Below are 27202 nucleotides of genomic sequence, written 5' to 3'. Positions count from 1 at the left end.
GCCCACATTAGGGGAAGACAAAAGTGTTTGGCTTCCCTCATTACCACAAGTAAGATTCCCTTGAGCAAGGCAATTATTCCTCATCTCCCCCAACACATGACTGTGGTTTTACCAGGCAGCTTCCTGCAACTCCTGGTTTGTGTTCTTTGGGAACAAAAGAACGACTGTATTGACCGACCGTGAGCTAGACTGGTTCTGCTGCCCGAAGCTTCCTCCTTCTCTCTGTTTCTTATCTCCTAGGAGTGTTTATTGGCGGTAATTAGGCCATTAATCAACTTAATGGAACATCCCTGAATGGACAAACAGTCCTCTCTCCCACAGAGCTGTCTCACTTTGCCCTGGGACTCCCCCTGAGGGCTAGACTTCTTGGTTCAGGGCCTGGGAAGAGCTGTGCTGGCCCGCCCATCTGTCAAATCCATTTCCTCTGACATCCACATATGTGTGCACCACGGGAAGGTTACGTATCACATGCAACCACTAACAGCATGGTCTGCTGCACTGCAGTTAGATTAGCTTTGATGGCAGGATGGCTGTGAGGGTTGTGGCCTTGGCGTAGTGCCATGCCATATAGCAGATCTGAGGAAAAACTACTGTCTTTTCTCTCTTTTCTTTATGGTTGAGACAATGGATGGATGAGGGATTTCTTTTAGTGAACATCACTGTGTGCAAGTTAAACATACTCTGCACTTTGTAAGGCTGTGAGAGGCAGCTGCTGTATCAGCACTTCAAAATCTGCACAAAGCAAGAAGAATTGTTGTGTCTAGAGGGCGACCTTACATTTTTTTCCTCCTTCCCTGTTTTAATAGGTTATCGGTGCATTTGGTCATATTCAGTCAAATGGGGTTGTTGATGGGACAGAGGACTGTGAAATGGTGGTGGAGCTGCAGCTCTGTGCATGAGCCACGATCCATTCGCTTCTCCAATTTCCCAAACACGCTGTTTAAATAGCAAAGCGCCCTCTGCCAGGGTACCTAGCTTTTAACCCATGTGTTATGTTCACTGGTTGGTTTCATTGGTGTTACAACCAAAACACACCCATGATTAATAAAGAAACCAAATACAACCCCTTTGCCCCTTGCGCCTTACTTTACGCTTAGAATATGCACCGTCTTATTAGCAAAAGTGGAGTTGAACACGCCCCTACACACACTTGCACCATGCACTAAAGGCCATGCACCATAGATCGTCTAAATAGGGCCCAAAGTCTCAAACAAACGAGGTGTTGTGTTGGCAGTTTATTTTCCTTATTTGCAGCAAATCAATTTCTTCCATCACTCCAGACGTGCTCAATCTACAACACAAGCATTAGAATAAAAAAAACAAACAGTGTGGCTGTGGATGTCTCACCAGTGTTCTCCCTCTGGCCATTTTCCTCTCAGTCTCTGGAGTATTCAATCTTCTGCCCCGCCAGCCAACCAGAGCTCATCCCGACCTGCCTCCCAAACAAGCTGCGGTGTAATTGCTTGTCAGAGCTGTCTGCATGCCTGTTTTTCTTCTCGCCTGCCACGCACCTGACAAGAAACACATATTTACACACAAAAATGAAATTACTGGCAATTTGAGAGCAAGGGGCTTTGGAGACAACGCCTGCAATCGAGCTGTCCAAGTCGATGAACTCTCACCCTTGACTTTATATCAACAAAAAGGTGGAGATGGAGAAGAAACAGAGATAGAGGAGAAAAAGGAGAAGAAACCCTTCGGGAGTTCTTGCTCATTCATATCATTCTCTCTGCTTTATGCTTCCTCGACTGCCTCTTCTTTCACAATTGCCTTCTTTATGTAACAGTAGTCTTCAAGTCATTATCCTGGAATTTTAGATATTCAGCATGTGGATATAAGCCAGCATGGGCGAAAGAGTAAAGCTCTGCCCGCTACAGTCTGATAATGACATACTGACAAGCTCCCATGTTGTAACAAGAGAAATTTCCATCTCTTTTTCCATTATAAAGCAGGTTGAGGTGCTGTAAAAAATACAGTGAAAGTATCAAAACGCTCAATCCACAGAGAAATGCACACAGCCTGTATCCAGAAACTGTGTCGTCAGGACTTCTGTACAGTTGTGATGTCCCAACTACAACCATTCCCCCTTCAAACAGGAACGAGGGGGCATACTAGCTTCCACACACATGGGACACCATTCTTTGCCAGCGGCACCGGGGAGAGGAACGGACACAACCGGGTCGGGGAACTTCATTATGAAGCTGTTTTCATAAAACACGTCATACCCGGAAGAAAACAGCAGCTCTGAGGAGTACAGCCAAAACTGTCAGCTAGCAAAAGGTAAGAGGACATCCTTACTTGTCTGACAAGAAGAAACTTTAATTTTTAATATACTACAACTGTATATAGTACATAGGCAAAGAGTGCTGCTACAGCGTTACAGTCAAGCTCTCTGTTTTAAGGCAACATAGTAAGTATAACTAAGAGTTTTTGTCCTTTCACTAGTTATGCAAAGATGCTCATATTGGACAGTCCCATGGTCCAACTACACAAGTGTTTTTACTTAGCTTGAGCATGTTTTATTTGTGCTTGTTCAACTTTTGTTGGACCTGTCTGGATCTATCATGACCCCCCCCCCCCCCCCCCGTGTACGTGTTCAGGGCCACCAGTAGAAAATAAACAGCCGATTTTATGAAGAACATTATTAAAACGGTTAAAAGACTCTGATTAAAAATGAAATTTCATTTTCGGAAGCAAAATGATTGTAATTCTATCTATTACTGCTTAGTTTATATTTGTCCGCAAAGGTGCGTCACTTTTACCCCATGAACTCAGTGTATCTGAATCCAACAGCTGGAAACATCTGTGAAACAGCAGCACCGACCGGCACCGTGGCTAAGTAGAAAGGAGGGTCTCACTCTGTATGGCAGCCATGTTGTGAGTGTTTACTTCTGAGCCGAATTGTGTTTGACATTTGTTCCAGACAGATCTGTTTGGGCTTGGTGGTATTTCGGGGATAGGAAGTCAACAGAGGCAAGATGCGCAGCAAAGATGTGAGAAGGGTCGTGATGGGGAAGCCTATGATTGATATTCCCATTAGCCACCTGACAAGGTGAGGACAAGGCTCTGATAATGAATTGTGACACATTAATGAGCTTGTCTAGCACAGACAATACCTGATCAGCCCTCTTACCATTTAACCTTTGATACCAATGAGGGAAATTGCAGGCAAATAAGGGTTTTGTGTCACTTGCAAAGACAGAACATGACTTTAAAAACAGTGCACTAGACAGGTGTTTGTAGCTGATACGGCTGGAAGTTCAGAGGAAATGTGATGGCAGTTAAACTCTTTAAGAGACATTCACAGCCTCTTTAAGGGTTGTACTTCTGAGACGCAATACTTTATTATTTTTTGTGTCTTTCTAAAGGGATGACAATTACATTTCTATTCTTCTTGGTTCTAATTACGCAAACATATACAGGATATACAGTATATACTGTATGCCTCTAAGGATTCATTTATTTTTTTATTTTTTTATTTATTAATTTATATCAGGCTGCATTAATTAAAATTGCATTTGCACAGAAAACAGCAACATTTAAATGCAATTTGTGCCTTAAAAGGAGTGGAAAGAAGAAAAAATCGTATGTATACCCCATCCCTTTTTCTCATCAGGTGTCTTAAACAGAATGTGTGTTGTCACCTCCTGAATTTATGCAAGGATTAAAGCAGCTCTGAAGGCATAAGGGGGTCCAACCTGGTACTAGCAAGGTGTACCTAATAAAGTGGCCCGTGAGTGTGTGTGTGTGTGTGAGTGTGAGTGTGTGTGTGTATATGTGTGTGTCAACATCTCTACTTCAACACCTGCTTCACATCTGTTCAGTTCTAGCTGAGGCACATGTTTACAATGAATACAACTAAGGCAACTTGATTGGTTTATCTTTCATAGAGAGCTGGCAAAGAGGCAAGATGATCAGACGCTCAGTTCAATGCCAATATATACAAGTGAATATTATCTAATCGTAGGATATGAGTGTCTAATGTTTTAGAAAAAGAGAGATGAGGGACAGAGGATGAGCCACAAATTGTTATCCTCTACAAAAAAGGTCAAACTAAACTACAGCTGACATTGTGTTAGTCCTCAGCTGTCCATCACAACAAATGGAAAAATATAAGTTGCAGCCATTAAAACTGTGCAAGGACGCTCTGTTTACAGTAGGAGATCTCAAAGAGAGGACAATAACTAACCCCTTTATTTTCTCTCGTCTGACTCACATGCAGGAAAACGTACGTTCCACAGCTTCTTATATAAAATATAGCAAGAAACACACAAGGTAAAGGACAAACATCTGCAAATATAACACATACAGTACATAAAACAATCAAGAATTAATATCTTTTTATTAACTATGGGTCACGACTACTTGAAGGTAAGGGTTGAGCGTAGTGACAGAGCCCTACCAGAGTGTTTTAGCATTTTAAGTTTTCTCCTCGCTCTTGTTTTCACCCACAAGCAGCTGTTTTAAACCACACACGAGCAGCCCAGCACCACATTGGGACTAGAAACTGGCATTTTTTCATGAGTTGGTCAAGTGTCTACGGATTAGAAGCACACTCGATTGCCAATGTGAAGATCATTGGCTAGTTTCCCAATTAATGCTAATGCTACAAGGGTTGCAATGGTACAGTCCAAAGCATTGATAATGACGGTGACATAGTATTGTTTTTTCTCTTAATAACTGTTTTTTCCCCCCTGTGATTCCTGTTATAAATCATAAGGGAGCCCTGATTGGTGTGCAGGCACCTCTATATATCGTATGCTCAGAAAAACTCCCTGTCTATGTGGATGGATGTGCTGGAAAATCAATTTTTACAGTAGGTAGTGGCTACAGTATTTTCCAACACCTTCCTGCTCAAACAAGTTTGTGTCTGCTTGCTGAGGTGAGTTCAGTGTTTGTGTGTGGATGTACTGATGTCACACAACCCCCCACCCCCCCACCCCCCATGCCTCATTGGGACGCTGGCCGCCTAAGTCTAATCCCGGGGGGAGCTCATTAGAATCAGCGGAGAGGAGAGGGCCCCAGACAGGGTCAGGACAAACTGCACTGCTGAGCTGCATAGTGATGCCTTCCGCTCTGTCTTTATGTCTGTTTGGTTTGGCTGCATGTCAGTTGATCTGAGCGGATGGCAGATGAGAGATTGGCCCGCTCAAGCACTTGACAACCATGTTGAACGCCCACATGCTCACACATACACAGATGAACACACATACATACATGCGACGCCACGCACGTCCACTGACATGTACCCACACCATCACACCCATATGTGCATACACTCAAAATGTGTTTGTATTGTGCTCACATGCCCACGTTTCTTAATCAGAGATGTTTGATAAGGCACACACACTAAACAAAGTTGTCACCTCCCTGTCACGCCACAGTCAGCAGCTTCCTGTGTGGTGTGTGACAGTAAAACGAGGTAGTGAGCAAGGTCAGAGACACCGCCACCCACCAGAAACTCATTAAATGCTTAGGAGTCTCAAGTGGAGTCCTGCAGATGAGTGTGTGTGTGTGTGCTAGTGTGTGTGTGCTAGTGTGTGTGTGTGTGTGTGTGTGTGTGTGTGTGTGTGTGTGTGTGTGTGTGTGTTTGTGTGCGCGCAACAGGTGTCTGTTCTGGCGCACCTACTTCTGAATGGTCAGCAAGCAGTATTACTTGACTGTATGCAAAATATTCATAGACTAGTAGACAAGACAAGTACTGCACTGATCCCAGATCTGTCCTGTTTTTAAGAGGGATGCAACTATGGACCTATGTCATTGTTTTATATATTTGGATGAATAATTCCCCAAAAGACACCAACACATGCATCCATTGAGTCAGCCTCACCTGCTCACCACAAACACAGAGCACAGAGGCAGCTAGTAGCTAACGTTAGCCTCCTAATTTAAACTGGTGTGTGAGAAAAGTTCCCTGTACAATCATTTATAGTGAAATCAGCTTCACAGACTAAAACTATTCATTGTACCAGGCTGTAAACGTGTCTATTTCTGCTGTAAAGGTAGGCATGTGTGGATTGAGTGGCTTTTGGAGACAGCCTCAAGTGGCCACTCAGTGACCTGCAGTCTTCTGTGTGTGCATTTCCCTGCAGGCCTTCCCTGTAGATTGAATGTTTTGATACTTTCAGTGTTTAATTATGACCTCAACCTGTTTTCTAATAAAAAAAGACCCAGAAATCTAACTTTTTACAACATGCAGCACCATAATACTGTTAAAAAAGTGTGCTTTACAATCCAGAACATCACATATCATCATGGTAGCAGGAAAACTGTCACCATTTTAACATGCTGTTTGGTAGGCGAGAGCATTCCAGCAATGATAAATGAAACCTTATTAAAGATTATTATTGATTAAGAGAAGGGACCTACCCTCAGTGCCGCAGGGTGGCACATATGTTGCATCTCCTCCCCGCAGAGACTACCTGGTCGTCCACTGATGATGTAGCCGGCTCGCTTGCCCATCACCATTTGACGAAGCTTCAAGCTACTACACTGTTCACATTTTGAGTTATACTGAAATGGATGGCGAAGGGTGAGAAAGGCCAGAGATGCTGTTATTGCTCCACAAAAGCCTGTGGACACATAAAGGAGTTTATCATCTGGGTGAGCAGAGAGCAAGCTTACTAATATCCTGAGGCTATCACAACACTGTCCAATGAAGTCTGATTGACTCCATACATCAAAGGGTGTGCGCGCACGACTGTATGTCTCTACGCGTCCCACAGAGAGAGACACGCACACACACACACACAGGAAGACGGAGAGAGCTTGGCGTTTCTTTATGCTTTCAGGCGACAATGAAATCACACACGCATGCACGCACACATGCACACACACACACGGAGCTCACGACTGGTATAATTGGGAAAGTGCTGTGAAAGATGTGAGAGAGTTGGGGGAGGCAGTGTGGACACAGGAGCTCAGTCAGAGAGCAGGAAGGCAGTGGGGTGTTGGCTGCTTTTCTACCGTCCAGGAGGGCCTCACAATGTGAATGGATGAAACAGCAGGACAGGACTCTTGATTGGAAGCAACCGGAAACCTGTTTGTTGTTTAAAAAGCCTCTCCCTCTCTCTGTTTATGCCTCTCTCTCTCCTTCGCTCTTTCCACATCCGTGTAATTAGGGTGCTGGCTGGAAGAATGATCAGCTGTCATCCCCAACGGTGGCCTTCCACTGCCTGGATGTCAACACTGTCTGAGACCTCCTGTCTGAGTGAGCAGCACACTCAATTAGAGACACTCAGTCACTGCAGGAGCTGGTAGGACAAACACACAGACACATTTATAAAGCAACTAAGGCGCACACACATATGCAAGGGAGAACAGGCAGTTTTTAAGCTTTAAGAGTATATTCACGTCTAGAAAACACACCCACACACACACACTTGTCCTGATTCATCACAGTGGTAGCCCCGTCGTAGCCCTCAGTGGTTACATTAATTAAAACACATCTTTTGAGGACTTAAAAGTAACTAGTGCTTACAGTGCCTTTCCTCACACTGGCAGGACTCCTTCCGCAGGCAAACATCACTCCTGGATGAAAGTGGATGCAGGTAGGCTGCGGATAGATGCCCCCTTTGCTCCATTCGGCCGCATCAAAGCGTTCAGAGTCAAGGGGCGAGACACCAAAGAGGGCTTTTTCTTTGTGTCTCCGTGCCAGGAACATCTGAGGTGTTTCTTGCACTTCTTAAAAGGGATTCAACGCTTGTTTAATGTTGTGTAAAATGCACTTAGAGGCTTCAGCCAAATGGAGGTAAAGTTCACTTCAGAAAAGGTGATCTGATACATGAGGATGGATAAGTCACAGGTTCTCTTTCAGAAGTAAGTAAAGCAAAAATAATTTCTAAAACACTGTGAAACATCCTTGTTTGATTTGGTATTGCAGATGTTCTGATGAAGCGTCATTGATCTCTCTCTCTCTCTCAGATGGACATCAGTAAACATTTTCAACATTTTTGAAAGCTGAGCTATGCCACCCAAATGCAATGTATGTTGATATATTTTGTGCCGTTGATGGAATAGTTTAACATGTCTGGAAACACTTATCTGCAGTGAGCTATATGAGAAGATTAACACTACTCTCACGTCTGCAGGCTAAATAGGAAGCTGGATCCAGCAGGTGGTTAGCTTAGCACAAAGACTGGAAACAGGAAATAGTTACCCTTTATCTGCCCCAAGCTAAAAAAAAAGTACCTACTAGCAGTAGCAGTAGGTATGGACTGAGTACTGTCTGGGTACCGCAGGGTCGGCGGTTCGAGTCATTGTGTGAACCATGAATGGAGCTTGGACTGGTGGCTGGAGTTCATCTCCTGGACACTGCCGAGGTGCTGTTGAGGAAGGCACCGAAGCCCCAACTGCTTGGGGCGCTGATCCATTGGCAGCCCCCTTGCTCTGACATCTCTCCATTAGTTGCATGTATAAAGGTCCTGTTTGTGCATGTGTGTGTATTTCGGGCCTGTGTGTAACATGTTAAATAAAAAAATTGAATTTCCCTTGCGGGATAAATAAAAGTAATTCTTCTTCTTCTTCTTTAAGCTCCCAGATTAACATGTTATATAGTGTATGTTTAAATGTTTTCAGACAGCGTCATGCTAACTGCTTTCCCCTGTTTCCAGGCTTTATTCCAGGCTCAGCTAACTGTAAACGGCAGAGGTTTCAACTATAACATGTCCGTCTGAATGTACCTGTGTTCAGAATCGGTCTGAAACCTGCTCTGTTTTAGCGCCTCTTTGTTTCTTTAAACGCTTTAACAGCATTCCACATCAAGTGAATATAAGAAAGGCTTTCTGCCTGCATTCACTTAATTTCTTACACTCTTCAGCATCATTTTCTTTGACAAATTACAGAGCTAATACAGACCATCTGGACATCTCCAGGCATCTTTACATGATAGGGATTTAGCTGATGCTATTATCCACAGCGACGTATGATTGAGTGAGCAGGTGGGGGTTCGGTGGATTAAAAAAAAAACAGCAGAACGGGGAGCGACTGATGGATGAGCATTTGAATTAATCAACCTGGGACTATTTGGTTATAGAATATGGCTTTGTCATGAATCTGTACAAGTAAAACTATGATTTTTTGCAATGTCAGTCTTTCACTGGCACATGTAGAAATGAATGGAGCGTCATTCAATCGCTCATCGCTCGATGTGCATTTAATTAAAGGATAATACTATTTGTCTTTCCTGAGTATTTATGCATGCTTTTGTGAAAAAACATTTGCAAATTTGTGTGTGCATATGTGTGTCCATATATATGTGATAATTCTGCAACTGTGCGTAGCTTTGAGAGAGAGAAAGAGAGGAGATCAAGTTTAAATGGATGGAGAGACTCTGCACGCCCTGTAGAAATTAGAGCACTCCATCTAAGTCCTCAGGCCAGTGTGTGTGCGTGTGTGTGTGTGTGTGTGTGTGTGTGTGTGTGTGTGTGTGTGTGTGTGTGTGTGTGTGTGTGTGTTGCTCAGGGTCACTGCAGGATTGAAGAGAGAAAAGTAAGTCAGATACCTCTCACCAAAAATCCTCACTTCGGCTACAAAAAAGAACATTTGCGGCTGCATAACTGTGAGGGTGTGTGATTGTGTAGGGTATGTGTGTGTGTGTGTGTGTGTGTGTGTGTGTGTAGGTGGACAGGTGTGGATACTTAAATTCCAATGTCTTAATCTTCTATTAGAAACAAATCTAAAGGCACACAGAAAAATCCAGAACAGGAAATTACAATCTGGCACAATGCGGGTCATGCCATGTGTACCATACGCTTGCAATAATGTCACAGTACAAATGTCCCCAAAGCAATTTCAGTCAACAGCAACTGGACTTGGTTATTTGTCCAGGAAGACGTTTCACCTCTCATCCAAGAGGCTTCATCAGTTCATGTACCAGGCTGGGGCTGGACCAGGACCAGGACCAGGACCAGGCTGGGACTGGTCCAACTAACTGGTGTGAGATCCAGGTATGTAACCTCTCACAAGGCCGATGATGTCACTGAAACCCTTTGTGCTCCAGTGAAATGATCGGCCTTGTGACCTGGACGAATGAGAATATTCACAGGCCAAACTACAAATGCAAGATTGCTACTTCCAAGCCTGGAAACAATATCTTTACCAAGCTGCCAGTTTGTCAGATGGTACCTTTTAATTCATTTGATATTACATATGACTGCAAAAATGAAATTGAACCAATAACGTGCTTGCCTCAGTAAGGAGATAGAGTTTGTAACATATACATAAAACTATGCAGTAAGTTTGCAGATTGTATTAAGACCATAAGGCGCAAAGTAACACAACAAGAGTAAATACAGTATTTGTGCATTCATGTCATGTTAGCCTCATGGAGTAGACAGCGTGTGGCGTGACTCAGCACACCACTGCCAAACGCCCGCTCATGTAATTTAGCATTGAATTAAGAACAGGAAAATTTTGTTTCGGAATCACATTAATGTTGTACAATTTCTTTTTACTCCAGCATCGAGCAATATTGTTACGGGTAATTTAGTCAATAGCAGCTTCAGTTACCATCTACTCTGCCTCTGCTGCTCGTCGTGTCTCCCTCGGAGGGGATTTTGTGCAGTTCTCTGCCCTCGACAGGCTGCCTCAGGCTGTTGTGCCCAACCTTTACCTCCATTCGGCCTACTCTCTCTCTCTCTTCTCCTTACTCTGCTGCCTCCACAGCTGCCTTCTCTGCCCTGCTTACTATGCTGTGTGGAAAAGTTGCCTCACAGGAAGAGGTCTTCTCGTCTCATTTTCCTCCTCCTCATCCTCTTCTCCGGCTCTCTGGTAAGTGTGTCTTCATCAGCTGGCTGCACATAGGTCTCTTTGGCTCCCTCTTTCTCCCAGACTTTTGAATGAGCCTCAGGCTTGAGTCCCACAAGTTTGGATAGTTTGGACTTAAGTCAGTGGAAAAACGCTGATCGGACATCTGCAACAGTGATAAAGACACGTGTACCTAATTACAAACGGGCTTTGTATGAGTTTAATATTTAAATTATTACGTTGCAATTAAGTCAATATAAAGCTTGTGTGTAGATAAAGATGCAAAGGTGCAATAAGTAATATTTCTGACCATTAGAGCAAATTGACCATGCACTATCTGCGTGACTTTGATCGGACTGTTGAAGATTGGCTCAGTGATTTACTCTGCTTCTTATCTAGAGGCATACAGCGTCCTTTGAAACATACATCAACTGTGAGATGACGCAGTTTCAAATGTGATGTACCCCTTTCATACCCTCTTTTGTGAAATAATTTCCCCTTGGGGATGAATAAAGTATAATTGACTGATTAATTGCTATAGGCCTAGTCTGCCGAGGGATAATACTTTTCCTGATGCTCTGAGCTTCTCTCCTCTCTGTCTGTATCATTCATGTCTCATCAATGCATGTTGCTAATTCAACTTCTTCCCCGGAGTTGTTTGTGCTTTGTCGTCTCTCAGGTCTCTGCTGATGGTGGTGGTGCCTGCTGCCGTGGTCCTGCATAACGCTTCCTGCTGCGTTTATAATCTATCACCTTAGCTGTGCTTGTTTCTACTATTCTGCTGTATTAATAAGTCATAATCACATTACTATAGATATTATTATAGTTACTGTCTCTGTGTCTGTCTTTGTCTCTCTCTGTCCATCTGTCCGTCTTTTCTCTCTCTCTCTCTCCTTCTCTTCCTCTCTCCGGTGCAGACAGATGTGCGTCCTCCACAGAGCTGGGTCTGTCTGACGTTCCTGTCTGTTATAGTGAAGGTTTTCGTTGCCACCGTACTCTACGGGGGAATTGTTGGGTCTCTGTAAATCATAAATAAGTCATAGAGTGTGGTCTTTACCTGCTCTGTAAAGTGTCCTGAGATAACTTTTGTTATGATTTGGCATTATAAATAAAATTGAATTGAATTGAATTGAATTGAAACTACAGGACCACATTCAGACTGATCTTGACTTCAGTTACAGAAGTCATATTGATGTGATCATGGCTCTGGACAGTCTGGAGCTAAATACAGCAGACGAGGAAGAGTTTCAAATCCCAAACATGTACGAGCGCTCAATATTATACTGGAAATTGGTCATCATGGAAAACCTGCTTCTTGATCCAGCTCTGGATGTCTGTAAAAATAACTCACATCATTGTGTGTTACTGGCGAGTTCCTGCCTCATGGTGGAAGATACGTGTGATTTATGCATCACATCTTTAACCACGGAGTTGAAGAAACATAAACGGACACATTCTGAACTTAATTGCACATTGCGTGACACCACAACCATTTCCCGTGTAATAAGAATGTAAATATACTGAAGTTAAAATCAGCAATGCCATATGTCGGAGTAATGATGTTAAAGTAGCACTGACATGATGAAGAGAATATTGAATAAAGCAGCAAACATTGCAAGACAGCCTCATAGTTACAGCTTCAATCCTAAAACACTCAGATGTTTAGAAAAGAGATCCTGAACATCAGTATAAGACACTCTCAAAATCGCAACGCATAAGAATGAAAAAATGATGACAAATAATCCCAAAATAATGAGAAACATTCACTCAATAATGACGTAGTCAACCGTCATTACTTTTAGACACTAAGTCATCATAACGTTTGTCGTTATAATGACTTAAAATATAATTTTCTGTCTTATTTTACTGGCAGAAATAAGCTTAATACAACAAACTGACTAAATACTACCAATACTACTACTACTATTAATAATAATAATGATAATAGTGAATAGACCTTTCACTAGACCCTTACCCCGGACCAACATTTGTCCAATCATTGCTTAGCAACCGTAACAAGGCACAGCAGGTCTGTGGATGTTAAAGCACTGCACATGGGGCTGTACTACTCAGTATATCAAGAGCTCACTGATACGATGCTGTGTTTTTTTATTTCCAATAACAATTTAAGTAGATCAATTCTTCATTTTAAAGTAGTTGCTTTTGCTGTGAACTAAGTACACCTGTAAAGGCATACAATGCTGGTTTTTATGAGAATTATAGTCGTGCCTTGTGTAGATTTCTATTTCCAGGGCTTTCTGAGTCCTGAGAAGAATATTTGGGGGAGAAAGAAATTAACTGCAGCTCCTATCACACAGCAGTCAAACTCTAGGCTATAATACAGAAGAACAATCAAGCGTGTGGAGCCATTTCAAACACTACTTGTTTCTTTGGTGCAAGGGTGTCTGGGTAAAACCGTCAAGGTGACACGCTGCAATTAAACAGCAGCAGTCTGTCGACGGTGAGCTGTCATCAGCGAGCTATGTCACAGGTATACAGGGCAGCTGTAAGTGTAATTGCTACAGGCCTCCGGGATGGAGCCGAAGCCCATCTCCTGGCGGCGACAGCAGGCTTCACGGGAAGATCAGCTATAAAGCAGACTTGTAACACAATGACAAATGGTTATACAGCAGTCGCCAAATTAACAGTGACCTCCCCCCTTTGCTGTCTGGTGTGGGTGATAATGTGCAAACTCCTGTCGGGAAGTGTGCTTAATGTTCAAGATAATCTGTCCATTATGGGAGTTCGACATTAGGAAGGGAGTGAGTGAGTATCAATTAAACTTTCCTTTACACAGAAAATTGGAAGCGTCATTTTTTTTTTGACAGCGATTCAAGGAGGCAGACCTAATGTAGATTTTGAATAAGTAGCTTTATGTGAATATAACTGGAAAATAGTTCAAATAGAGTTACTCTGCAGCAGAGGCCCCCCTCTCCAAATCACTGTGGTGGAACTAGATGTGCTTACTAATTGAGTTTCAGTGCTCGGAGGAAACTCATAGACAGAGGAAAGAGGGGAAAAGGAGGAAAAGAAAGGAGGGGGGGTTTCTGTTCATAAACAGTGTTTACTTAATGCGCACCAGCGCCTTATTAGTATTAATAGCAGTGACTTCAGAAAGCTCATATTCTGCCATTGGACAGTTTTGTATTATTTATGATTGAAATGAAAGCCTCGGAACGCAGCAGCGATGGAGGAGCGCTGCATAGCAAACGATGTTGCCTATGCCAGTTTACATAAGCGTCACTTGGGTAAACAGCGGATTAAGCGCAGCACGGGGGCGAGAGAGAGAGAAAAAACCAGACCAAAATCTTAGATCCACACATTAGCCTATTTGAGGCGAACTTTTGGACGAGGCTAGGAGAACACTGCGGAGCTCTTGATGCAGCTGGTCTTCATCTGCGAGTCCTTTTGAGCATGAAAGTGTAGTGCGGTGCAGAATCTCGCCTCCAGTGCAACTTCTCTAATGTTGATCTTAAGAAGCTGGGTGGAAATAGGCATGCTGGAACGTCTCGCCTTAATTAAAAACACCATCTGTTCAATTTTATTATTAAAGCGGGTAGAGTGCACATTAGAGCGCTCCAACAAGGCTTTTTTCATTTTCTGCTCTATTTACGGGCGGAGGGGTGACATGTCGAGCAAGGGAATCTGGGTTTAGGGCTCCAGAGCTCCCCTGCTGAGATGTCTTTACAGTCCCTGATGTAGCTGATTTTCTAGATACACTACTTTAAAGCAGAAATCCTAAAAGTCTTTTTCTAAACATCAGGTATAATCCTTTTTCAAAACAGCCTCACTTTGAGAATCCTTTTCCCTGCAGATTTTTGTTTACTCTTGCCAGCAAGTGTGTTAAAGCAACATCTACAACTTTCCTTTTGCAAACTCCAACTCAACTTGTAAACCCCGAGCGTTGGATGTTGTTTATTCAGCTGCGAAACACACGACAAAAATCACCACCAAACCACCGCAACATATACTCAATCAATCTTTATTTATATTAAATTAAAAATATACTTTTGACAGATTCATGTAACAAACATGAGGAACGGTAATTCTATGATATAAAGCTTTGGGTATGGTTTCAAATAACGCAGAGACAGTCAGCAGTGACCGTCTCGGATAAAGGGACACGGGGGAAGAATGGAAAGCTAATGTGGACTGAAAATGCCTTCTCTCTACTATGTCTCCTCTAAAGCATGCAAAACAAATCAGAAATGAACCAAGAACAGGATGTACTGTGAAGGCTGTGCTCTACCGTTCAGGGAAGAAGAATAGGAGGGGCTCGGATGTGGCTCAGTAATATTTCCAGTAGAACGTAAGCAGGGAAGGTAACTTGGTTTATCTAGGTTGGTTGGCAGCACTTGTTTCAGTTTGATGAGAATTAGAGAGATAAAGAGGAAAAGGTTGTATTGGCTTGTTCAGGGGTGTTCTCATTAGTGAGAGTGACAAATGAAATGTGTCAGACGTAAGGAAACAAACAGAGAGAGCAGGTGGATTAAACATCCTCTCCACCCATCACCTGCCATCACCTGCCATCACCGCTTTTACAGTGTTCACCTAAACTGAAACATTACATGAAGGACAGCCACAAAGCTCTGGGGAAAAAAGGGACTTCACAAGAGTTTCACATGAGAGAGGGTCAACAAGCACTTTTAAAATCAAACTCCCATTAGTCAAAAGGTACACTTACATAAAGCAAATATGTACGGCTCTTTTTGTACAGGTTGTTATAAGCAGGAGAAAACAGCAGTAGGAGAGAAGACCATAGAAATTCAAAGCATCGCCTCCGTATTTACAAATTCACCACATCGGCCGTTTCAGTGATTTATAAAAATACTATTCACATTTTGTTGTTGAAGTGTGTTAGATACGTTTCGGAGGGAAACCCCCCCCAAGGATTCTGTACATTTATACTGATCTGATTCTTTAAGCACAGAGAATGAAAGAGATGATTTGTGCAATTAAGATGCGAACGGCTAAAAATTGCAGCTAGAATGACAAACGTGTTAAATAATGCGCCGTAAACAACACAACAGTCGAAAAAAGAAAATTCAAGTTTCCTTGGTAATATGGAAAACAACTCAAGATTAAAAGGCTATATAGGGTACTATACACACACAACAAATACCATGAAAGAGTTCAGAAATAAGGATTCCCACTTTGTGCTACTGTACCCCGTAAAAAAATCCGTTATTTTTTCACCCACACCGAATATAATACTGTCATCAGCGAAGAGAGAGATACGAAGGTGGGAGGGCAGTAAAACACTCACTTTGGGTACCATGCAAGGTGATATTGTTCTATACATTAGACTCTAACGCAGCCTTTATGGTAGGGAACTGCTGGGGATGAAATATCGAAGGATTCACTTCAGTACAACATGGCTAAATGCCTCTGCACCTTGGCTCGGACAAAACCGTAAAAAGTACCGTTAAAAAAAAGAGGTCTTAAACACAGGTTGCCATGGTGTGTTCTTGAACTGCCCTGAGCCACGAGAGTGTTTAGGGCTGAGACAAATAGCAGCAGATAACACAGTCCAATGCCAAGGCCATGAGATATGAGATATTAGTCAGTAGAGAGGAAATATGATTGCTTCAACCAATTGTGGTATTTGAAAGAAGAAATAAAAAAAGGTAATCAAGGCTTTGGATGAGAAAAACAAGACTAGACAACCTCCAGGTATGTTTTTCTTCACTCTCTGGTCATGAACTCTGGAGAGGATTCAATCAAAAGCAGAGGGTTGCGGAGTCTTCTCATCAGTGTTGAATCTATTCTTGATTTAAACGCATATTACGTCTGGGTCTGCAGTATAATTTAGGCCAAACAAGAGAGAACGAGAAGCGCGTGTTTTTCTTTTTTACCACCGTTGTCGCCTTGAAACCCAGATTTGGCAGACGCCTCCATCGCTCAGTATAAACAAGCTCAAACACGCTATAAATATTTCACATTGATATTAAATGCTGTCTCGATTTCATTGAATTAGAGCTCCAAAAGGGGCTACAAAATACTCCTTCATCAAATAATAATGATATCATCAAAGCAGCATTATAAACACTGTGGGAAGTAAACAAAAAAACTGGGAAACAAGGACATTCTTGAAGCCGGTCACTACCAGCATTCTCCGTGAACTCCTGGCCGCAGCAGCTTCCTCTGACTTCTGCTGATGCTTTTTCAAAGTGGTAAACAACCCGATAAACAAGTTGAATATTTCAGTAATGAAGGGTGGAAGTCTTCTCCTTCTTCCCACAAATTTGATCAAAGTGCTCCATGGAGGAGGACAAACATACACAGCTTACTCAGACGGACACTTTCACGCACATTCAAATACACTAAATAAATATCCTACACGAGGAAACAGCAGAATGACAAATAATAATGACATAAATAGGACATAATAAGTTCTACAGATAATGGCTGAAAGAAAAACTTGCTAAAAGTTCAGGAACTGCAATATCGAGTTCATATGAATTGAACTATGATGTGATTCTTGAAAGAGGCCCTCTGTGGCAAACCATCATTACAAAATTTTCTGTTTGATCGATGAAGGTTGGCAAGCTTGGTGGTGTTTCCCCACCCACGGGTCTGCTGTATGGCTTGGCGGAAGAAATAATGGCTGTAACACCAATGCTTTTAGCAGCATTGACTGGCAGTTTGCCTGCAGAGAGAACTATTCTCTGGAGAGTAAAGGGGCATTCAGTGCACTGTTGGTGATCTGAAGAGAAAGCTCAGTTGGGATACTTTTGATGACGTCACCAAGAAGAGACGCTAGGTCTTGGTGAGACAGCGGCGTCGTCCAAGAGTGGCCAGACTACTAATCCAATGTTGGGAAAAGTTACAACTGCCCTAGAAAAAAACAAAGATGCCTTTAACATGTCCTCCAAGCTGTACTGAATATTTACCAATATCAGTAAAACCAATTAGGTGTCAGGTGAAAAAATATTCTAGCAACCAAGAAGATAACATTTATGTAAGGGTCCAACCCTGTATCCTAGAATTTAGTTTTATTCTAAAGTCCTGATTTGTTTTACCGGTTACGTCGTTTGGATTACGTTCATGAACAAACACAGGCTGTATCAAATATGGACGTAGTCTCTGTGACGTCACCCAAGGGATTCTTAAGAGCCGTTGCTGAGCTCAACATGGGCGGCTCCTTCTGTTGCCACCTTGGCAGTGCCTGACACTGCCAAACTCCCAGATAATTGAAGCATGTCAAAGCGGTGTAGCTGGTCCGGCCGAGTCTATGCTAGCCACCTGTGACAGCAACCACCTGTCACTCAAAGCAGCCATGGTAGGTTAGCAGCTTATCGAGTTCTGACTTCTGCGTAATAAGGTCCTTCGAAATGTCAAACAATCTGTTTTTCAACCACTTTGAAATTGAGTCATTCTAATGAAAACACAGATGTGGTCTTAATATTTGATGGTGGTTATTTGTTGTGCCGGTCGCTTCGCCAACTTCATTACTGCAGGGGGGGTCAGATTTACAAGGTGCCACTAATGAATACACATCCGTTTCCCATCCTCACCAGCATCACGCCCAAATCTGTTGCCATAGAGACAAGTGGGTCCAGAGAGAAAGTGGTTAGGATTAATAACTTTATAGGAACTAGGTCCAAGCTAACAAAAGATGTTCCTTATAGATTTATCACTTTCTGTGTGTATCATTTAAACCCCAGGCTCCTGACTTTAACCAATCCAAAAGAGAACAACAAGGCTATCACCTATATAGATGAAAATCTCCCAGAGATTTGCTGCTGCTGGGCCAATCAATGTCCTTTTGATTCAAGACAGTGGAAATGGTTTCTACTTGACAGCAGTCATGTGGTGGAAACCCTGGAAATGGGACCAGGGTTTCTACCACAGTTCACTGTTGAATCGTAGCGGTACTGAAGCTGTCAACTGTATAATCACTGACTTCTGCTGCATCTCTGTTTCCACAGAAGTAGCTGTGCGACCAACCTGGCTCGCTAATATGCAAACACACACACATTCCCACTGACATAAACACACACACAAGTGTTCTGGTTTTACTGTGCTCTGCTGGTGGTGTCTTGTTCATTCCTTGAGGTCTTCATTAGGCGCTTCGTACAAACTTGCCCTCACCTCTCTGTAGAATTTTTCTGCTCTCACTCACTGTCTCAATAATCACAATTTTGAGTTCAGCTGCTTTATGTATGGCTCTACTGTTCAGTAGATGCAGGAATCTATACTTGTATGGCAAGACACACATCTAAGTGAGCTTCATGGTCTGAATGGGAAAACCAGTGTATAAAAATCCATCTTCTCAGCACTGCAACCGGCGCTTATAAAAAGGTTTACAGTGTCTTTTTCCCTTATCCCCTTTGGCTCGGAAAGGGCTGTTTTTGATCAGCTTTTCCACGTAGACAGCAGTCAACCAAAAACATCAAAACAGCAGTTTGCCCTGTGTGTTTTCAGGCGAGTTAAAAAGTCCATGGTCGAACTACAAATGTGAAAAGGAGGGATCACTGTAGTCTTGGCCATCACAGTATCACAGTTACAGTAGAAAAATGAATTGCACATATTTGATGGAAAATTTAATGGAGAATGTACGGTATAATCCTATCTGTGAAAAAGATTGAATAGGCCTGATCAGCTTTGAGTGCCCTGTCTTTTATGTTACCGGAAATCCTGACAAAACCATTTCAGTCTTTTTCCCTCCATATTTTCTGTTTTGCCTTACTCTACAAGGTCACTCACAAAACAAGACATCCTGACAGCTTACAGACTCTATTCACTCCGTCTGTTTGCTTATTCAGAAACCCATAAGAGCATACTGTTCATCCTCAGACCTTTATATTGGAAAAATAATAAAACATCTGCTTCCTCTCATGAATCTGACACTGCAGTGGCTGGCAGTGAGTTCAGGTCCCCTAAGCCGAATCCATCTTGTTTGACGCCATTGTGGTCTACTTCACAGGGACAACATGGTACGTCCACTGCTGCGTGATAGTCCTGTGTCTGTCCTTTGCCGAAAACGACCATAACCTTCTGAGTGACATGGAGCGCAGTCTCTATCTACAGGACAGAAATGGACTGGTTTGGATATAGTGAAGGTGCTTGAGTCTGAGTTGGGTCTGCTTGGCTCTGTTCAGTCCACCGTCTTATGACGCTACAGTCTACAGCAGATGGCACATTGTTTTGGAAAGAGTTGGGGGGCTCTGGTTGTAGCCGCTCCCCTCTGTGTGGAACAGTGGAACCGGAGAGGATGTTTGGGTTGCTGGAGGCTTGAGTCTGATTGAGGAACGTTTGTCAAGTGGAACAATTTAAACCACAGTGTTCCGCTGCCGGTACGGCGGAGGGGGCAAGACGGTGCCAGATTTCAGGGAAAACTCTGACATGTATTCAGGGTTTTCAGCTACCGCCGGCCGTATGTGTCCATTCTGCTTATAGAAGAGCTTAGCGTTGGTGGAACCGCCCTGGGCGCCGTCGGGCACGGCCTGGTTAGATGATTTGGGAGGCAAGCTGTGCTGCCAGTATTCTGGATTGTCAAAGGTCACCTTCAGCTTTTTCCCACTGACTTTACCTGGCATCTGTCCGTGCTTAAGCATGCTGGCGGGGTGAGTTGTGGTGTGGATCTGGTAGGCTGGCAGGCTGCCGTGCCCAATAGTGGCTGAAGTCGACAGGGCCCCAGACTGGCACACCTGGGCTTGGGCAGTAGTTCCTGTTTGGCTCTGGTTGGTGGAGCCGCCACCTGGTTGTCCTGCAGGTTTGATGTGGTGGGAGTGGAGGATGTGGGTCGCTGGGCCGTGGTGGCAAGGCATGCCAGATGGAGAGGGCTGGGCCGTGGGGAGGGGGTAGTGTGGTAGGCTGGTTTGGATGGTAAGCGGGAGGTGGGTGCCTGAAGAAGTAGGCTGGGTGGGGAGGGGCAGACCATTTCTCCTCAGGACTTCCAGGCCCAGCTCAGCGGGGCTGTGGAAGGTGTTGAGGTATAAAGGCTCGTTGATGTACTCATCCTCTCCTTTGGGCTGGCTGTTGGGTGTGCTGTGGTAACCAGGGTTATCCAAGGCATGGATCTCACCATTCTTACGCCGTGTGACAAATGGGTTTTCTTCAATGGGATTCAGATATTCTGTAGCAGAGATCGGAAATGGGAGGGGAAAGTGGAGAACAAAAGAAAAGGAGTTTATGAGAGGAGTAGACAGACAAACAAAAGAGCCACAGAAATCCAATCAAGAGAAGAGAAAACAAAAGAAATGGAAATTGAAAGAGAGTTAGGGAATGAGATCACTCGCTAATGAGTGGAGAAGATGGAGATGATAATGGTGATAATGGCAGCCACTCAGGACCAGATGGGAAACATGCCAGCAGTTCTTTGGCACTGGAAACTCCATCTGGTGGGGGTGAAAATGCCAGCAAATGACCCCTCTTCACTGCTTCCAAGCGCTATAATAGTGGGGTGCCAGACCTATTGATTTTGCCCACTCTTCCGCTCCTTGACATTGCATCAGATGCATTTTGCTGCAGGCTTTGTTATATTTTGAGCTGCTAAAAAAATCAAAGACGGTAGTGGAGGAGCAGGGCTGATGGACTGAATTATGATCAAAGGCAAAACATGACTGTAGTAGCTGACATACACCGTTGACGGAAACCGGGCAGGAATTTTTAATCAATGGAGTGAAATGAAATGAACAGGCAAAATGACAGACGGGATATACTACAAAAGATCTTATTTACTCTGTGAATGAGCAAAGAGATGACAGACACAGGGAAAAGGTGCATTGAATTCATAGTGCATACAGGGTGCACTTGTTTTACATTTCAATTGTGTCTCTGTCTTTTTTTAAAGATTGTAGTGTCGTTATTCTGTGCACCTTAGTGTTACTCATTATTTCAGTATTAGCTACAGCTTTTTAACCGTGTTTTGTGTGTCACTTAGCGTACCTGAGGAGCTCTTGTCCTTCATGGGAGTCATGTACCCATCCTCATCAGTGTCCCCTCTGGGTGCCCTCTCGCCCAAAAAGATGGTTGGGTCAGCGCTGTACCTCTGGCCCCCGCTGTCCTCTCCCCCAGCCTGGGTCAGGCTCTTCTTATGCAGGCTCCCGTTGCAGCGTTGGTCCTCTAGGGCCGGACCAGGTCCACCTGTGGCTTCCTGGTTCACGCACGCTTGGGCACCCGCCACAGAGGCCTCTGCAGGGTTTGGACCACCATCTCGGTAGCCAAACTGGTTCTGAAGCAAAGAGTGGGGTTGGGGATAGAGATAAGAAATGGAAAACTTTGATGCATGTTTTATATGATACTTTAAACAGCTGGAACAACACTGTTAATCATTAAATATGTCTATCCTTCAATGAGATCACAACAAATTCAAACACAGTGTGAATGCCACACATCATAAAGTTTGAGTCAGTTTAAGCCAGTTGTTTGCCTCCTGCAGCAACGGAAGTGAGACTTTTAACCTGTGCAGCTGCCTGTTGTGGGTAAAATCTTGTAATAAAAGTGTAGTCATCAACCTTAAGGGACTGCGAAGGGCAGCCAGACAGAGCTGCTATTCAAACACCTGAACCTCAAAGAAGAACAAAACACCCACAAGAAAATACAAAACATGACATGTGAAGTAAAGGGCTTCTTGAGGTGCTGTGTTGGCACGCCGCAGGCTATTTAACCCTACTCCTCAGCACTCTTGCCAACTGCTGGCACTACAGCAACAATTACAGGAGGCAGAGCTATAAAACAAAACAGAAAAAAACAGAAAACATCCTGAGGTTATATCCGTCCACCTATTCCCACTGTCTAAGCCTCCATTGCAATCAACTACCCCCTCCTCTAAACTTCACTGTTCATCCCTTCTTCAAAGCCAGCTATTATCCGCTCCTCTTTTCAAGTACGAGCGTGAGAGCAAATCAGCCCAGATTAGATAACCGTCTGTATCGGACTGCGTCTGCGGCGGCTCAACCTGAATAACTAACTTCCAGTGGCAAAGTCAGCCAGCCGACGGATTTAAACTGTGACTTCTTTTCCTCTGTAGGAGCTTTTCACTGCATAATCAAAGAGTTTCAATTCATGATAGGGGTGCTGACCTTGAACACGCAGGACCCTGGTCGGATTACTGTGTGTGTTTTTTTGAGGTACGTGTGCGTTTGATAGGGAACAAAGAGCCGCCGGCAAATGGGAGGTCACGGGGGTAAAGGTGCATAAGAAGCAGAGCCGTAGGGCTGTGGCACTTGGAGCATGCTCTAGAGCACACAGCCGAGCCTGCGCTCATTGTCTATTAGTAAACAGCTCCAGCATTTTAAGAAAGCACCTATTATTTGCTTATGGAGCTCTGAGTAATGAAACCTGGTGCCTGGGGAGCTAACACATAAAGAGCCCAGGTTTAAGCCACACGCTGAGATAAAAAAGATAAAAGAGAGCCATTAGAAAAGGAAAATCATCAGTGTATTAGATGTTCTTCACCACCTTAAGCACTTAGACCAGTGCCACCCTTGTAGGTATAGATATTATATTAAAATATTTAATTACAGCTGGAGGTTTATGCTTTAACGCCCTGAAATGTCATTTTTAAAGCACATTTATGAACAATGTTAAGATTATAGCCAAATCAGAGATTAATAATGCTTAAATATAGAATTTTTTGTCCTTACTCGGTTGGAGTCAACGCGAGGCCTGGTTGTGTATGACGGAGGAGCCATGTTGAAACCTCGAGGCACCAGATACTCATCAGCATCCATCAGGTCATCCAGGTCCTCCTCGTCCAGAAGGCTCTGGAAGAACTTGCTATCATTGGGGCTGGGAAGCTTCATGCGGTCGTCTCCCTAAACACGTGATTCATTCTTTTTAACGGAGGCTGTGGTGAAGTTACACTCAATAATCACCCACAGACTATCTTAGAAGTTGGAAATATTTTCATGCACATACAATTAAAAGCCTTATTATCAAGCTGTCTGACTGTGAGCCTGTTGAGGGCAACACACCTGAATGACCAGGTATCGCTGGGGGTCCCGGGCCATTCTGCAGAACTCCGCAGCTAGCTCCTTAAACTTCGGCCTGCTGTCTGCGTCAATCATCCAGCCTGGGGGAGAGAGAGAGGAAGACGGAGGAGAGGAGGGTATTAAGGGTTAGTATGGAGGCATGTTTGTGTCCCCAACACTGAAGTACAGTTAGGTAGAAATGCAGCTCAGCCATGTCACTGACATTCTTCTGTGCTGGATATATGAATGACATATTTTCTATTTATTTTTAAAAGCAAAATAACACAACTTATTATAGCAAGATCAGAAATTATCATCAGACGGTCGTGAGGTGGATCATGTGTGACAGGCATATCCATTAGGAAATTTAACAAGCCTGAAGCTTAAAATAGTGACATTAAATGCAAACAACTTTATTCCACTTATCTCATTGATGTGGTAATTAAAAATTTTTAAACATTTTAATATGTGCAGCATGTAGAGCCCCCATTTTCCTTTAACATTGGTAACATATGTGAGCACTTAAATATATACACTCAGTATTATTATAAGACTGCAAAGTGTTTAATTCCTATGAAAGCTCTGTAGAAAACAATAATGCTAGAGTAGAAAGCGTGGTGTTCCATACATTGGAGGTGCTAGGTGCCTTGCTCAAGGGGAACTCAGAGAGGTAGTTATTAAGGTGTAAGAAAGTGTTTCATTTTGATCCGCAGCAAACTTTTCTCTCCCTCGGGCCGCAGCTGCAGCAAACAGAGCAAACCCCTGCAGGTGAAGCAAAAGGCCAGGTGGAGTCTGGGCTCGATAGTCAGTAAAGCAAACCGAGGTGCTGATTTCAGTGTCTGCGTTACATTTTCTACAACAGAGACGGCTAAAGTGGGGTCTGGGTGCCTCTAGCAATCCCAGAGGGAGGTTCTGTGGATCACCGGCAGAATATAATCCCTTCATTTCACCTTATTTGAAATGTAGCGGTTACCACAGCGACAAGAAAAAATAGTTCATGCTCACTACATTTGTGCAGCTCTTTTCAAATCAGACTGCGGTCAAACGTATGGTCCCTCTCTAGCTTTGCTTCAACAAACTCCCGACCTGTCATTTCGCCCGCCTGTCTTCGCTCGGTTCATCTCATTTCTGCGTCTAGCGCCCCACGCAGGCACATTACCCAAATGAGGTGCAATTACTGCAGCAATCAAACTCTATTTCATCTTTATTGGGGTGGCGCTGAGGTGGCGAGGCACGCAGTGTGACAGCACACCAAATCAAAAACAACGGCTCTCAGTCAACATGTAATTAGAAATAATGCGGCCATTTGCTGCGCTTCCTTCTGGCTTTCAACAGGGCGCCGTGACCCTCCTGCTGGTCTGACTCAGTACTTGACCTGTTTTGGGCTATTTCTGATCACTGCTGCGTCACTCAGCCGACGTCACTAAACTAATGTGTGCTTGTCCTTTTGTAACAAAGCAGTGTGAGTGAGGAGGCCTGTATTGGTTATACGGTGCTCAACATTAGAGTTGATTTACCAGCCAGCTATAGGATAATGTTATGATGTATATCACATAGTTCAGCAGGTCATTGTTTAGTTTACATGTCTGTCCACTCTGCTGCTTCTACAAATCGGGCGTGTGCTGATCACCATCTACTGTAGGTGATACGCTGACTGATACGTACAGTACTTCATTCATACCCCGCTTCGAAAAAGTCCAAGTTAAGGCAATTCCTTTGACCTCACCATTTATAACATTATGGTCAGGACATTTTACATTGCACATAACATTTATTCTCCTCCTCCATGAGGAAAGGCAGACATCATTTGGCATCGTTATTGGGCCAAATGGCCGCGGGGCTTTCATGGTCACTTCTCTGCTGTCTGCGAAAGCCATTGGCAGAAGTTCTTCATTAGGAAAAAGAACAATTAGATATTATGACATTTCGTTTGGATTAACATTTTTTGTCATGGGAGTATGCTTTGATATCGAGCTACAAGCTGGATCGAATCATCCTCTTTCAACACATTTGGCATTTTAAACACTCCTGTTGTCCTCGTCCAAAGCTGCGTTTACATTTATAGAGCTACATGCAGCCAATAATAAGAAGTATATTTACACTGCAGATATAATATTCTTGCAACAAAAAAAAGACTAGATTATGATAACGAGCGGGAAAAAAACAGTGGGGAACAGTTGATGAAAGGTAATTAATTCTCATGAGGTTTTCAGCCCCCACCAGAAGACAGGGAGTGATGGAAAAGTCACTCAAGCATAGTTGAGTTCAGAGTGGAGCGATGACCAGACTGGTGCGAGCAAAAGCACAGCCAAACAGCCGATAGCTGGCAGATCTCACAGCATGGACTGGCATGTATGTCTGGACTGTTTCCTGGAAATATGGGAGGGTGGATCCCTCCCCAGCCATGTACACAAGAACCAGGGTTCTGAATCCAGCCAGGGGAAGGAGTGCAAGATGGGAGAATGGGGGGATTTTGGATGAGTTGTACGAGCTGGAGGAGACAGTTGGGTTACCTCGGTTTGGAGGGAGGTGTGGTAGTCCAGATGGAGGATGATACTAACAAGGATGTGGGCAGAGTCCCTGGTGGATGTTGCAAATCATAAACTGGCGTCTAATCAGTTTCACGACAACATCTCTCTCTCTCTGAATTCTTTTTTTCCACCCCTAGTCTTTACATATCAACTTCTCCTCCAGCATTGAATTGAAAGCCCTTGAGCTCAGGTAACACCTTACCCTATACCATTTCATTCAACTACAACTCATCTGTGACACCTCAAGCTGGAGCTGGAACAGTGTATAAACATGATTTAAAAATAAGATCATGTGTTGCACAACAACCACGGAGTTGGTGTACTGCATTAGCCCCTTTAACACCTGCCTGTTGCAGAGCTGTTGTGCCTTTATTACACCTCACTCTATGAACCATATTTTGCACACACACATGTTGTTTAAGAGTACATGTAGGTGGGATTGTGTGTGTTTTCCTCACATTTGACCATGACCATGTAGACATCTATGGTGCAAATAGGGGGCTGGGGGAGACGCTCCCCTTTCTCGAGAATGTCTGGGATTTCTCGTGTGGGGATGCCGTCGTACGGTTTGCCTCCGAATGTCATCAGCTCCCAGATGGTCACTCCTGGTGTGCAGGACAAAGAGGGAACAAGACAGACAGTGACAAATGGGCAGGTTAGACAAAGAGCCAGAGAACAAGCAGAACAAGATAAGCAGACAGATAATGCTGGCCTCGCACCAAATGACTTTGTGTCGAGTCTTGGCTCACGCAAATAATGAACTTCAATGATGTCAACAACGCACTCTCTAAAATGCATGTTACTAATTCACTTCTTCCCCGGAGTTGTTTATGCTTTGTCATCTCGCAGGTCTCTGCTGATCGTGGTGGTGCCTGCTGCTGTGGTCCTGCATGACGCTTCCTGCTGCTGTTATAATCTATCACCTTAGCTGTGCTTGTTTCTACTATTCTGCTGTATTAATAAGTCATATTTACATTACTATAGATATTATTATAGTTACTGGAT

The 27202-nt window shown here is 43.6% G+C and overlaps 1 protein-coding gene across 4 annotated transcripts in view; it reads right to left on the bottom strand.

Moving 5' to 3' along the window:
• Nucleotides 1–18172: 18172 nt before the first annotated feature.
• Nucleotides 18173–27202, bottom strand: part of LOC310964911 (receptor tyrosine-protein kinase erbB-4) — a 232029-nt gene continuing 222999 nt past the window's right edge. For all 4 annotated transcript variants that reach the window (XM_083938223.1, XM_083938225.1, XM_083938224.1 and 1 more), the window contains exons 23-27: nt 26656–26802; nt 23670–23767; nt 23340–23510; nt 21640–21925; nt 18173–20827 (exon numbers count right to left, since the gene is read on the bottom strand). In XM_083938223.1, the coding sequence (XP_083794349.1) occupies nt 20022–20827; nt 21640–21925; nt 23340–23510; nt 23670–23767; nt 26656–26802 (1508 nt within the window). In that variant the 3' untranslated portion in view covers nt 18173–20021. The remainder of the gene's footprint in view (nt 20828–21639; nt 21926–23339; nt 23511–23669; nt 23768–26655; nt 26803–27202) is intronic.

Source organism: Echiichthys vipera (assembly GCF_963691815.1).
Source record: "Echiichthys vipera genome assembly, chromosome: 23".
Lineage (NCBI taxonomy): Eukaryota > Metazoa > Chordata > Actinopteri > Perciformes > Trachinidae > Echiichthys > Echiichthys vipera.
The sequence above is the reverse complement of the archived record's forward strand: the minus strand, read 5'-3'. Positions and strand labels throughout refer to the sequence as shown.